This window comes from Lithobates pipiens, unplaced genomic scaffold (assembly GCF_037356315.1).
Source record: "Lithobates pipiens isolate NorthernLeopardFrog02 unplaced genomic scaffold, aLitPip1_a1.2 Scaffold_3, whole genome shotgun sequence".
Classification (NCBI taxonomy): domain Eukaryota; kingdom Metazoa; phylum Chordata; class Amphibia; order Anura; family Ranidae; genus Lithobates; species Lithobates pipiens.
This window is the reverse complement of record NW_027507790.1, coordinates 22,887,244-22,901,505: the sequence shown is the minus strand read 5'-3', so window position 1 is coordinate 22,901,505 and position 14,262 is coordinate 22,887,244. Positions and strand designations below refer to the sequence as shown.

Here is a 14,262-nt window from a genome sequence, read left to right as displayed (position 1 = left end):
AGGCATCTAATCATTTGTTTTTCTCAAGTACTCACTGCTACCATCCATATTCTGTCTTAAAAAAATGCTATTTATACATCCCTGCTTTAAAGAGGAAGTAAACTTCCTTTACTGACTTTTACCTATAGGTAAGCCTATAATAAGGCTTACCTGTAGGTAGTGTAAATATCTCCCAAATGGTTACAGTTTAGGAGATATTTACAGCTAATGACATGACTGGCGCATGCGCTCTGAAGAAACGGCCACCTGTGCCATTCCTTCTGAGCCCTGTGCTGTGAACGGTGGCTCCCACAACATGAGCGGGAATGACATCATCGAGGCTCCAGCCAGTCAGAGTTGGAGGCCAGGAGCCCAGAAGCAAAATGAGTAAAGTTGGAAGCAGCTGCAGTGCTGACATCGCTGCGCTGGAACAGATTTGTTTCAAGGTAAGTTTCACATAATGCGCTAGTATGGGATGTATACTAGCACATTATGACCTTACCTTGAAGGGGAAATAAAAAAAACATCCAGTGGTATACAACCGCTTCAATGTTATCGCCAATTCCTGCCCTTTAGTAAGGTAAAACACAGGGTATTGGCATATAATGCGGCTTGATTGGCAAAGAAAAGAAGAGTTATTCACTTTGATGTGGTGCTCCGAATTATATTAGCCTCTAATGTTTTCTTAGCACAAGCAATTTGAACTTTACTGTTTTTCTCCTCCTATCTAGACTCTAGTCTCAGAATGAGGTGGCTGCATCAAGCCTCCCAGTTAATGTATTCCTGCCCACTTTTTTTTTTTTTTGCAGAAAGCATTTTGCTGCACTTCTGCCATTTAGACAGCAACAGAAACATGGAAATGTCTGGGTTATAGTAGTTTCTGTATCCAGACCTACAAAACCCAATTCAGTCCATACCCCACTGGGATCCCCTCACATAAAATTCTTGTGTCTTTAAGTGGCCGGAGTTGGCAGCTGCTGCACTGACACAGCCATCGTCCCAGTTGACAGCCGTGTGATGGTGAGTGACCCTGAATGCAGGCAGTGTGCATTCAGGCACATTCATCTACATGCCTATCAAATTGGGACGCGCAATTGTCACTGTCTCTCTGAGACCAGGGGAGTTTTTGGTATCGGTAGACAAAATGCTCATGTACACATCCCAACTTTCCTTTACATTTGCTTGCTGCTTTATGCTGTGGGAGACCAGTTCTTCCATCCTGCAGCACTTGTGGCTCTCCTCTGCTCTGTTCCCAAAAGTGGCTCTTTGGATCAAGGGCATTCAGGTCACACATTAACTGGACAACCTCTTGTTGAAAATATTCAATATTCGATTCAGTTCCTTCAAACATTTGGATGGATAATAAACTTTCCAAAATCTATCCTCCAGCAAAGACAGAATTTTTCTCCTTCAAGAAAAAGTTGCTTACATAAAGTCCCACATGTGGAACCTCCGGTCAGAATGACACCCCCTAGTTCCCGTCAGCATGAGTTCTGACCCTAATAGTAGCCTCCTTTCAGGCAGTCCCCTTTGCCCAATTGCTAGTCCAGACCTCTTCAGTCTAACATACTGCCAATGTGGAACAAGCAAATCCCATACCTGTATTGCCCAATGCTTCTCTCCAGCCAGACAAAGCTCTCCCTGGTATGCTGTTCCTTCATGTGCCTTGAAAGGTGGGGACAATGAATTCCAGTATTTCAGGAATTCAGCAGCTGAGAGCCATCAGCTTATTTCTTCAACACTACTTTCCCTTGACTCATTCAAGGTGCAGTCAGACACTACCACAGCACTGACCTAAACCATCAGGAGGGTGCCAAAGGTTAAGCTGTCCTAAAAGAAACAAGTCTGCTACTCTCCTGGGTGTAAAGTTGCATTAAACTATCTCAGCTGTCCACATACCTGTATTGAACAATTGGCAGATGGACTTCCTAAGCGACCAACGTATAGACCCAGGAGAGTGGTCACTGTACCCTGAGATCTTTCAAACTCTTGGTCAGAGGTGGGGGAAAGCAGATGTTGATATCCTGGCCTCTGGGTTCAAAAACAAGCTAAACAAATTAATTGCCAGGACCAAGGATCCTTTATCCTTCTCAGTAGAAGCTTTGCTGATTTATTGGACTCAATTCACACTGGTGATTCTAATCGCACCAAATTGGCTGGCTTTAACAGCATGGCTGTTTTAAAGTCAAGTCCTGAGCAAGAAAATACAAATCTGCAAGATTTACTATCACACAGTGAAGGCTTACTTTGCATGGTGCAAAGACAAAAGGCTGAACCTAAGGCCCCTTTCACACTGGGGCGGTGGGTGCATCTGCGGCAAGGTGCTGCTATTTTTAGTGGTGATTTACTGCTTTTACCCCCGCTAGCAGGGGTTAAAAAACAGCCGCAAAAGGGTTAAAACCACTGCTGCAGCAGTGCTATGCTGGCGGTATAGCCGCGCTGCCCCATTGATTTCATTGGGCAGGAGTGGTGTATACACCGCTCCTTCACTGCTCCAAAGATGCTGCTAGCAGGACTTTTTTTTTTTTTTTAAGCATCTTGCGAGTGCACCGCTCTAGTGTGAAAACCCTCGGGGCTTTCACATTGGAGAGACAGCAGCGGCTCTTTCAAGGCGCTTTGCAGGGGCTATTGTTAGCACCATAGCGCCTGCAAAGCGCCCCCGTGTGAAAGGGGCCTTAGGGAATACTCTGTCACTTGTATTTTTCTTCAATGTTGTCTCAGGGGACAGATGCCTGCTTTATCTATTCTCTTCCAGAAACTACTAGCCTTGCAATCACTGAGCAAGCCTTTTCTTCAGGGAGTTACCCACATATATACCCTAATAATTCAACCTTCTGTGTCACCTTGGTATTTTAACCTGGTGCTTTTTGTTCTTCAGAGGCTTTCCTTTGAACCAATTGGAGATATTCCTTTGAATTGCCTCACTTGTAAGCTTGCCGTCATGGTGGCCTTTACATCTGTTAAGAGTTTCTCCGCAAATACCTTCCTTTCTACCTAAGGTGGGCTGCTCTTTCCACCTTAAGTAAGATATTTTTCTCCCTTCCCTCTGCTGTGCCCCAAAACATAACAAGGAATTTGTCCTGTGCTGCTTGGATGTGAGTCTAATCTAGCAGCCGTGTCTCTGTTGGCAAGACCTAGTGTTCTGCCTGTAGGACATTGTAGAGGACATCCTGTGTCTTGCTCCACTATTGCCATGTTGATAGAACAGCTTATTTACAGGGCATGTGCCATTAAAGCAGAACTTATCGGCATCTGAGCTCTATAAACCAAATCACAATTCAATTCATTTTTAATATTCAAAACAAACTTCCCCATCCATTCATGTCTCTATGCTTTATTTTGTTCAGAAATCACTTTGAACCCCCCCCCCCCAGCATTTCTGGCCATGGCCATCTTGAGTAAAGGCAAATTAATTTTTTTATAATTGACTTCCTGAAATCCATCTGCCCTTAGCTCAGGCATGCAGGAAGGAGAGTGTTCTTAGCTTAGAAAACATCTCATCTCCTCTCATTTCTACTGAGGACTTCTTCCTGATGTATGACATAATTTGCCCAGCAGGAAGTAACTAAATAAATGTAATAAAGTTTAAAAGTAAATATGATATACTTTCCTATCTATTTACTAATGCTAGCAGCACGATTTAAAAATAATGCTGATTGGGAGAGAAGTTTCTCTACTATACTATGTTAAATAAATTGGTAAATAAACACTGTTTAATGTTGGCATTTATAATGCCTTTATGCATTAGCTGCTTTTATAAAGACACGGAGTTTAAAGTCTTCAGCCGTTATGCCTGTTGATCATTTTACTTTTTTAAAGTACAATTCCCATCATATATTGTGCTGGTATCTTCTGGGAAGCATTCAGGGGCAGGTATAGTTCAGGCTAGTACTGATATTATATATATATATATATATATATATATATATATATATATATGTATATGTGTGTGCTTCCTGTTTTTGCTGTTGAGTGACTCAGAAGCAGCTTAATTTTGGAGATAAAACATGTGACGTGATAATTATACAGCTATTAAACACTCTTCATTCCACCAATTTGGGCAGTAATTCTTTCCATTACACATCTTCATATATGTATTTCCTTGTGTACACTTATCTAAGCAGAGGCTTGTCTAAAATACCCTTGTCAATCGTATAATAACTTTTTATATATGGTGCATGTCAATTATTTACTCTAACTTTTTCATGTTTCATTGTTTGAGAACATTAAATCGCAGTGGATTATTTTATTTTTTTCAACACAAATACAGTAAACTTTTAATGCCAGTGTGAAAATTTGAATAATGCATTTTAGACACTCTTCTGGCGATATGGTCCCTTCCACATATTTTATTATTGCTACAGTCTCTTTAACCATAATGACACATACAACAGATTCAGGTAGTACTTATTTTCCTCATTTTAATGGCTGTGAGCTATTCAAAAAGAGTTACCCTTCAGTCAGTGCATAGGTAATGATGGTTTGCTTTCTGACTGCCCTCTTCCTCTGGACATGTAAAAGGGCTGTCCTGAAGGAAGTTTTTTTGCATAGGAACGCTTGTGGTTCAGTGGAAGAGCTTGCTTTAGTGGGTAACCATGTTACTCTGCCATTTTGGTTTTCTGTTGGTACCTAAGCTCTCAGTCTAGGACGACTTTTAGTTATAAAGCTGGAGGAAGTGTTAAGGGACTACCAGTGATCAGCAAACTTGAGGTGTGCACTGTACCACACTCAAATCGCACTGCCCTTGCCATTTGCAGTGTGTGCCAGTAACATCATAACAGCACCCAAAAATCCAGGGCACAAACGCAAAACTACCATGTGATCAGGTTGCAATGCTGTTCCAGAATTGCATTAACAAAATGAATGGGATGAAATCGCAGCCACACTGAATTGCATGTGAATTGAACAGGAATGTGGTTCGGTTCCAGTGTGATTCATATGCAGTTCATACGGTGAACCGAGGATAAGGCTATATTCACACCAAATGCGGTGGGACTGAGTTGGTTGGCTATTTCAAAGTAGTCCCACCGCATGACAAGCAAAATGCCTGCTTTCTAGTTTGCTCGGTTCACACCACTGTGTTGCGGTGGTGTACACTGAAAAAAGCTGCATGTCTCTCTGTGACGTTACAAAAAAGTTATTTAAAAAAGAAAAAAATGAGTGAACTGTGCAGTGTGCCATAAATTGCCGCTCGGCACTGGTGATCACACATCAGCCACTGCATTACAATTCCCTTAGGCTGAATTCACACCCGAGCGTCACATTTTTGAGCGTCTTTTTAGGTGTTTTGTTGCACCATTATTATGAGCGTTTTTTGTGCTTTGGCATTTTAAGGAGCCAGCACCCACCATCTTCCCAACTAGTGACTCATCCCTGCTTTCAGTGGTCAGGGATGTGTCATTGGTTGTTAAGGAGCCGATGCTCTATCGATTTTTGCCCTCTGTTTAAAAGTGCATGCGCAGAACAGAAGAGGACTCCAGCTGATTTCCAGATCAGCTGGAGTGACATCACCAAAGAGCATGCCCATATTGTAGGAGACTTTTTTTTTTTTTAGACGGGAGATACTATTTCACGGGCACAATGGAAAGCAATGCAAAGAGTGGAGGGACACCGCAGTTGTCATATTGTGCCTCGCTGTTGCAGGACGGGTTGTGCGATTGTGTTAAAGGCGGGTTTTGTCTGTGTTACAACCCGCCCTTGGACACAGGCAAAACCTGCACTTCAACACACGAAACTCGCCCTGTAACGTAGGCACAATATGACAAACACAGTGTCCTTCTGCAAAATAGCATTCAATTGCACCCGTCAAATGGTATCTCCCATCCAAAAAAAAACTCCTGCGATGTGCGCATGCGCTATGACGTCACACCAGCTGATAGGGAAATCAGCTGCTGTGCCCTTCTTTTCTGTGCATGCGTGGGCACTTTTCAACAGAGGGCACAAATCAATAGAACACCGGAACTCACTGGCCTTCGTTGCATTGATGAGTCATTCCTGCTGTCATGTAAATAAGAGTCGGAATTGAAAAACGACATCAGTGAAAACTGCCTACCCTGCCACCCCATGGAAAGCCCGAATGCTTTCACACTGGGACGGTGCGCTTGCAGGACATTAGAAAAAGTCCTGCAAGCCGCATCTTTTGGGATGGATTAGGAGCGGTGTATACAGTGCTTCCGAAGTGTCTGAAAGATTCGGAAGTGGCGCAACAGGAGCATTTAAACCCTTTTGTAACCCCGCTATAACATTTGTAAATCACCGCTAGAGCGAGCGGAGCTTTACTGCTAGTGCTCGGGCGGCTGCAGTGTGAAAGCAGCCTTAGAACTTCAGGTGTTTGGCTTCTGGTGACTTGGAGTGGAGATGTGAACCATAAAGAATAATTGATTTTTTTCTGCCTGAGCTCTTTGGCGCTTCGAGCTACAAATTACTCTGGTGTCAATGGGACCTTTTTAATTTTGACTCCTCTTCTCTAAAATTGCTCTCAGGTTCTTCACTCTGTTTGGGAAAAAAAAAAAAAAGAAAGTCAGCAGCTACAAATACTATACCTGCTGACCTTTACTTACCTATCCTAGGATCCAGTACCTTCCTCCCCAGGCTGGCTCTTTGCTGGTCTTCAGATCGTTTGAATCAGCATGTTTATTGTGGGGAAAATGTTGCTATGACTCCTTGCTGCTTCACAGCCAGCTTCCCTTTACGGCTGCTCTGTGGATGGTCCTGCAGCCTGCTCAGACCTGTGACGTATTCCAGAAGGCTTCGGACAAGGAAGTAGCACAGGGCGGCTGTGGTGGCAGAGCTTCCGATGGTATCGCCTAGGCAATCCAACCAGGAGTGGGAACGGGTACTTACCAAAACTGTTCATGTGTGGGCTTAAAGTGATTGTAAATGATCACCTTGTAAAACCACCCATTCAGTTTAAAATATAAATAAAAGGCAAAACAAGTGTGTGGGTATAAAAAAGAAATATAAATATATTTTCCCCTTTCTTATAAGGGATCACATGCCCTCTGTTCTCAGCTGCATAAGAGCAGGGAGAAGGAGAAACGGCAGCACACTGAGCTTCACAGTAAAAGGCTGTGCAGAGGGGGGGGGGGGGGGGAATCAGGACAAGTTTGATCATTGTAGGAGAGTGGGCTGAGTTCACAGCACCACTGGAGAACTAACCAGTGTGCTCTCCTGCTTAGTGTGGTCAGTTTTTAATAAGAAGGCAGAGGGACTGACAGGAACACCAGCAATTTCACTCAAAGGAAGCAATACAAAGAGAATTGGAGGTATTTTCATACAAGTACATGGTACAGTAGGCACATATCAGGAATATGAAGCAGTGGGTAAAGGATGCTCTAAATACACAAAATAGACTCTTATTTAACCAGTTGCCGACCGCCGCACGACGATGTACGTCGACAGCATGGCACGGGCAGGCATATTGGCGTACATGTACGTCCCTTGCCTCCCGCGGGTCGGGGGCCCGATCGGGCCCCCGCCCGGTGCCTGCGGCGGTCGGTTTTCGTCCGGGAGCGATCCGGGACGAGGGGGCAGCCATTCATTCATGGCCACCCCCACGCGATCGCTCCCGACGAATAGGAATCCCCCGTGACATCACTTCCTCTCCTGTAATGTAAACACAGGAGAGGAAGTGATGTATTCTCTCCTCCGTGTCGGTATTTTTCGTTCCGACACGGAGGAGAGCGGATCGGTGAGTTGCACCAACACTCTACACACACAGTAGAACATGCCAGGCACACTCACCCCCCCCCCCCCCCCCGATCACCCCCCCCAATTACCCCTGCCCCCCAGTCACAGTGACACCAATGTCATTTTTTTTTTTTTTTTTTTTTTGCATTGGTGTCATTTGTGACTGTAATAACTGTTAGGGCAGTTAGGGTTAGCCCCCTTTAGTTCTAATGTACCCCCCTAACCCCCCCAATAAAGGTTTAACCCCGTGATCACCCCCCGTCGCCAGTGTCACTAAGGCTGGGTTCACATTGCAGCGGTTTATGAGAACGAATGTGATTCGCACCGCACTGCAGTGCAAATCACATCCGATCTCTGTGCGATTCGAGTTCAGCCATTCGCCGCACCCGCCACACCCGCCGCAAATTCGCACGGGACCCTTTTTTTGGCCCGCAGCAGAATCGGATCGCATGGGTGTTCACACCATGCGATCCGAGTTTGCAGATCGCACTGCGATATGCGAACTGATCTGGGGGTGTCAGTAACATTTCACTGACACTCCCAGCAGTCCGCATAGGGCAGTGTGAACTGCCGCCGGGAGGCATGCGATGCGGGAACCCGCCGCGGATTCGCGGCGTTTCCGCATCGCTCCAGTGTGAACCCAGCCTAATAAGCGATCATTTTTCTGATCGCCGTATTAGTGTCACAGGTGACGCTAGTTAGGCAGGTAGGTATTTAGGTTCGCCGCAGCTTTTTATAGCGCCAGGGACCCCCATATACTACCGCATAAAGCCCCCTGATTGCCCCCTAGTTAACCCTTTCACCAGTGATCACCATATAACTGTTACAGGTGACGCTGGTTGGTTAGTTATTTTTTTATAGTTTCAGGGCACCCGCCATTTATTACCTAATAAAGGTTTAACCCCCTGATCACCCGGCGGGTGTCATTTGTGACTAATAACTGTTAGGGCAGTTAGGGTTAGCCCCCTTTAGTTCTAAGGTACCCCCCTAACCCCCCCAATAAAGGTTTAACCCCGTGATCACCCCCCCGTCGCCAGTGTCACTAAGGCTGGGTTCACATTGCAGCGGTTTATGAGAACGGATGTGATTCGCACCGCACTGCAGTGCAAATCACATCCGATCTCTGTGCGATTCGAGTTCAGCTATACAGATAGTATGGCTGAATTCGTGTCGCACCCGCCGCAAACTCGCACGGGACCCTTTTTTTGGTCCGCAGCAGAATCGGATCGCATGGGTGTTCACACCATGCGATCCAAGTTTGCAGATCGCACTGCGATATGCAAACTGATCTGGGGGTGTCATTAACATTTCACTGACACTCCCAGCAGTTCGCATAGGGCAGTGTGAACTGCCGCCGGGAGGCATGCGATGCGGGAACCCGCCGCGCATTCGTGGCGTTCCCGCATCGCTCCAGTGTGAACCCAGCCTAATAAGCGATCGTTTTTCTGATCGCTGTATTAGTGTCACAGGTGACGCTAGTTAGGCAGGTAGGTATTTAGGTTCGCCGCAGCTTTTTATAGCGCCAGGGACCCCCATATACTACCGCATAAAGCCCCCTGATTGCCCCCTAGTTAACCCTTTCACCAGTGATTACCATATAACTGTTACAGGTGACGCTGGTTGGTTAGTTATTTTTTTATAGTTTCAGGGCACCCGCCATTTATTACCTAGTCTCACTAGTGTACCCCTAAATTTAGGGGTGTCTACTTTCCAAAATGGGGTCATTTGGGGGGGGTTTGTGCCATCTTGGCATTTTATGGCCTTCAAAACTGTAACGCCCTTAGAAAGCCTGAAGGCGGTGCTTGGTTTTCGGGGCCCCGTACGTGGCTAGGCTCCCAAAAAGTCCCACATATGTGGTATCCCCGTACTCAGGAGAAGCAGCAGAATTTATTTTGGGGTGTCATTTCACATATGCCCATGGCATGCGTGAGCAATATATCATTTAGTGACAACTTTGTGAAAAAAAAAAAAAAAGTTTGTAATTTTCCCGCAACTTGTGGCAAAATATAAAATATTCCATGGACTCAACATGCCTCTCAGCAAATAGCTTGGGGTGTCTACTTTCTAAAATGGGGTCATTTGTGGGGGTTTTGTGCCATCTTGGCATTTTATGGCCTTCAAAACTGTAATAGGTAGTGAGAAGTGAACTCAAAAATTTACGCCCTTAGAAAGCCTGAAGGCGGTGCTTGGTTTTCGGGGCCCCGTACGCGGCTAGGCTCCCAAAAAGTCCCACATATGTGGTATCCCCGTACTCAGGAGAAGCAGCAGAATTTATTTTGGGGTGTCATTTCACATATGCCCATGGCATGCGTGAGCAATATAGCATTTAGTGACAACTTTGTGAAAAAAAAAAAAAAAGTTTGTAATTTTCCCGCAACTTGTGGCAAAATATAAAATATTCCATGGACTCAACATGCCTCTCAGCAAATAGCTTGGGGTGTCTACTTTCTAAAATGGGGTCATTTGTGGGGGTTTTGTGCCATCTTGGCATTTTATGGCCTTCAAAACTGTAATAGGTAGTGAGAAGTGAACTCAAAAATTTACGCCCTTAGAAAGCCTGAAGGCGGTGCTTGGTTTTCGGGGCCCCGTACGCGGCTAGGCTCCCAAAAAGTCCCACATATGTGGTATCCCCGTACTCAGGAGAAGCAGCAGAATTTATTTTGGGGTGTCATTTCACATATGCCCATAGCATGTGTGAGCAATATATCATTTAGTGACAACTTTGTGTAAAAAAAAAAAAAAAAAAATTTTTTTTTTGTCATTATTCAATCGCTTGAGGCAAAAAAATAAAATATTCAATGGGCTCAACATGCCTCTTATCAATTTCCTTAGGGGGTCTACTTTCCAAAATGGGGTCATTTGGGGGGGTTTTGTACTGCCCTGCCATTTTAGCACCTCAAGAAATGAGATAGGCAGTCGTAAACTAAAAGCTGTGTAAATTCCAGAAAACGTACCTTAGTTTGTAGATGTGACAACTTTTGCGCAAACCAATAAATATAGAGTTATTGACTTTTTTTTTACCAAAGACATGTGGCTGAATACATTTTGGCCTAAATGTATGACTAAAATTGAGTTTATTGGATTTTTCTAATAACAAAAAGTAGAAAATATCATTTTTTTTCAAAATTTGCGGTCTTTTTACGTTTATATCGCAAAAAATAAAAATCGCAGAGGCAATCAAATACCATCAAAAGAAAGCTCTATTTGTGGGAAGAAAAGGACGCAAATTTTGTTTGGGTACAACATTGCATGACCGCGCAATTACCAGTTAAAGCAGCGCAGTGCCAAAGTGTAAAAAGACCTCTGGTCATTTACCAGCAAAATGGTCCGGTCTGAAAGTGGTTAAAGAGACTTTTTTTTTTTTTTTTTTGCATTTATAGATGTTTGGGCGTAGTAATGAGAGGACCACTTTCGTATGACAACTATACCTCCAATAGAGAGAAGTGGCACAACTGCGCTTAAAGGGGTAAGTGTGTGTTTTGTCCCAGTAACCGTGCTTATAATTTACTGACAAAGGCATTAAAGTATACTTTGTATAACCAAAAATCAGTTTCTGAACCATTTGCCGACCACCGCTTGTACATTTACGTCGGCAGAATGGTGCAGCTGATGTGTCGCACACAGCCCCTCCCCCTAACAGTTAGAGTCACTCCCCAGGACACACTTAACCCCTTCACTGCCAGTGTCATTTTTGCATTAATCGGTGCAATTTTATAGCACTGATGGCTATAAAAATGACTGGTCCCAAAATTGTCCGTGTCCACCATAATGTCGTAGTCCCGATTAAAAATCACAGATCGCCGCCATTACTAGTTTAAAAAGTGTTTTTTTTTCTTTTCTAAATTGTCGCTTTATTTTTGTTTATAGCATAAAAATAAAACGCAGAGGTGATCAAATACCACCAAACAAAAGCTCTACTTTGGAGGGGGGGGGGGGACACGTCAATTTTATCTGGGAGCCACGTCGCACACCCGTGCAATTGTCGGTTAAAGCGACACAGTGCCAAATTGCAAAATATGCTCTGGTCTTTAACCACTTAGGCCCTGTACCATTTTGCCAGCCAAAGAGTTTGGCTCTGCCAACTGCATGTTTATGTTAGCTCTGTATTGATAATGGCACAATAGGAAAAGACGTCCTAGCCTGCAGGGCATGTTACTTTAGCAGTTTCCCACTTTAGTCCTTGACTGCACAATCATTTGTTTGTCTGAAGACACATATCCTTATGAATACTGAACTCTGCACTCCAAAGGACATTGCAGTGATTAACACCACACCATGCCTGTATTTTACATTTTTATTCTTAAAATGCAGAATATGGTGTGGTATCGGTCTAGGGTTCTCTGCTGAACTCTTACTAGATTGTAGTATTTCCAGAGATGCCCTGCAGATCATAGAGAGGAAAGACACTGGTAAGCTACTTTTTTTTCCTTTTTGGCTTTTTTATTTTTTTTAATAAAGACAAAGCTGAAGAGTGTTAAAAGGTTAATTGCAGGTGTGGCATGGATATCCTTATGAAAGGTATCTTTTCTTAGAGCCACCAGTTTGTGAAGAGGGCACGCACATTTTGCAGCTTGTGTGCAAGGAAATATCTGTTAGCTGAGCAACTGGAGAGTGTCAGAGTTCACAGTATGATTGTGTCAGGATTAGCATGACAGCCAGAGAAGAAGCATTTTAATTTACAGTATATCCATTGTGTAAATCTCATCCTTTTTTTTTTTTTTTTTTCTGAATTTCAGGATCCTCATGGATACTTTGCCAAACTAAAAGTCGATCAGCTCCTGCAGGTGTATCCGTATGTTGACCAGTAAGAATGCGGTTCACTGTGAGGAAGGTGCTGTTAGTGATCTCCTTCATTGTATTGGCAGCGTTGGCTGCGCACCTTGGCCAACAGGTGTTAGAATGTCAGCAAGTTCTCGATGAAGGCTTTGGCAGGAAAAATCATGGTTTTATGAAGCCAGAGAGTGAAGAATTAGTTATGATGGATGCCCATAACATAGAATACAGATACAGCAAAGACATGCCACTTATATTTATTGGTGGAGTGCCACGAAGTGGTACAACTTTAATGAGAGCAATGCTGGACGCTCATCCCGATGTCCGATGTGGAGAAGAAACGCGTATTATTCCACGGATTTTAGCAATGCGCCAAGCATGGTCGAAATCTGGCAGTGAAAAGATGCGCCTTGATGAAGCTGGCGTAACAGACCAGGTCATGGATGCTGCTGTACAGGCATTTATACTAGAAATCATAGCCAAACATGGAGAACCTGCAAAACTTTTATGTAACAAAGATCCTTTCACTTTAAAATCGTCAGTTTATCTCTCCAAACTCTTCCCGAATTCAAAGTTTCTGTTAATGATAAGGGATGGCCGTGCCTCTGTACATTCCATGATCACTAGGAAGATAACTATAGCTGGTTTTGATTTAAACAGTTATAGAGACTGCCTCACCAAGTGGAACAAAGCGATAGAGATTATGTACGCACAGTGCTTAGAAATTGGGGAGCGGAAGTGCCTTCCTGTTTATTATGAACAGTTAGTCTTGCACCCCAAGCAGACGATGCAAGCAATTATAGACTTTCTTAGCATACCCTGGGATGATGCCGTGCTGCATCACGAGGAATTGATCGGGAAACCTGGAGGAGTGTCCCTCTCAAAGTCAGTACTGCTCTTCATTCCATATTTGTGTTTGTTTTAGAAAGTCCAGTAGGCTTGACAATCTGTTATGTATGCAGATTTATTTACTTATGTCACACAATATTTTTGCAGCAGTTTATCAAATGGAAATTTTAAGTAAAAAAAAAAAAAAAAACCACTTTATTTACTGCACATAAAAGATGTTACGCTGAGTAAATAGATACCTAACATGTTGTGATTTAAAATTGTGAATGGCTGTGGAATGGTGACAAACTACGGTGCATTCAGTCAACCTTTAGAGCAGGGATATGCAATTAGTGGACCTCCAGCTGTTACAAAACTACAAGTCCCATCATGCTCTGTCTCTGGGTGTCATACTTGTGGCTATCAGAGTCTTGCTATGCCTCATGGGATTTGTAGTTCTGCAACAGCTGGAGGTCCGCTAATTGCATATCCCTGCTTTAGAGGATACCAGTTTAGGCTGGGTTCACACTGCTGCGGGGGGAGATCCGGATGTGATTCGCACCGCAAATCACATCCGATCTCCGTAGCGATGCGAGTTCAGCCATACAGATAGTATGGCTGAATTCGCATCGCTCCCGCAGCAAACTCGCACGGGACCCTTTTTTTGGTCCGCAACAAAATCGGATCGCATGGGGGTTCACACCATGCGATCCGATTCCTGTGCGAGTCGGCAGATCGCACTGCGATATGCGGACGGATCTGGGGGTGTCATTAACATATCATTGACACTCCCAGCCGTCCGCATAGGGCAGTGTGAACTGCCGGCGGGAGTAATGCGATGCGGGAAAACGCCGCGAATTTGCGGCGTTCCCGCATCGCAGCGGTGTGAACCCGGCCTTAGAGTTGCACAGGAGGTGAGGTGCTAGAATTATTGTTCTCTTTCTGTTCTTGGTCTGATCAATATTTACAGGCATACAGGACCTACATACATGT

At 44.2% G+C, this 14,262-nt stretch overlaps 1 protein-coding gene across 6 annotated transcripts in view; it reads left to right on the top strand.

Annotated features, from left to right (window-relative positions):
- The window catches only part of TPST2 (tyrosylprotein sulfotransferase 2), an 81,470-nt gene that overhangs the window by 44,581 nt on the left and 22,627 nt on the right, over positions 1-14,262 (top strand). For all 6 annotated transcript variants that reach the window (XM_077461382.1, XM_077461380.1, XM_077461379.1 and 3 more), the window contains 2 exons: positions 11,049-11,134; positions 12,405-13,326. In XM_077461382.1, coding sequence (XP_077317508.1) covers positions 12,479-13,326 — 848 coding nt within the window. In that variant the 5' untranslated portion in view covers positions 11,049-11,134; positions 12,405-12,478. The remainder of the gene's footprint in view (positions 1-11,048; positions 11,135-12,404; positions 13,327-14,262) is intronic.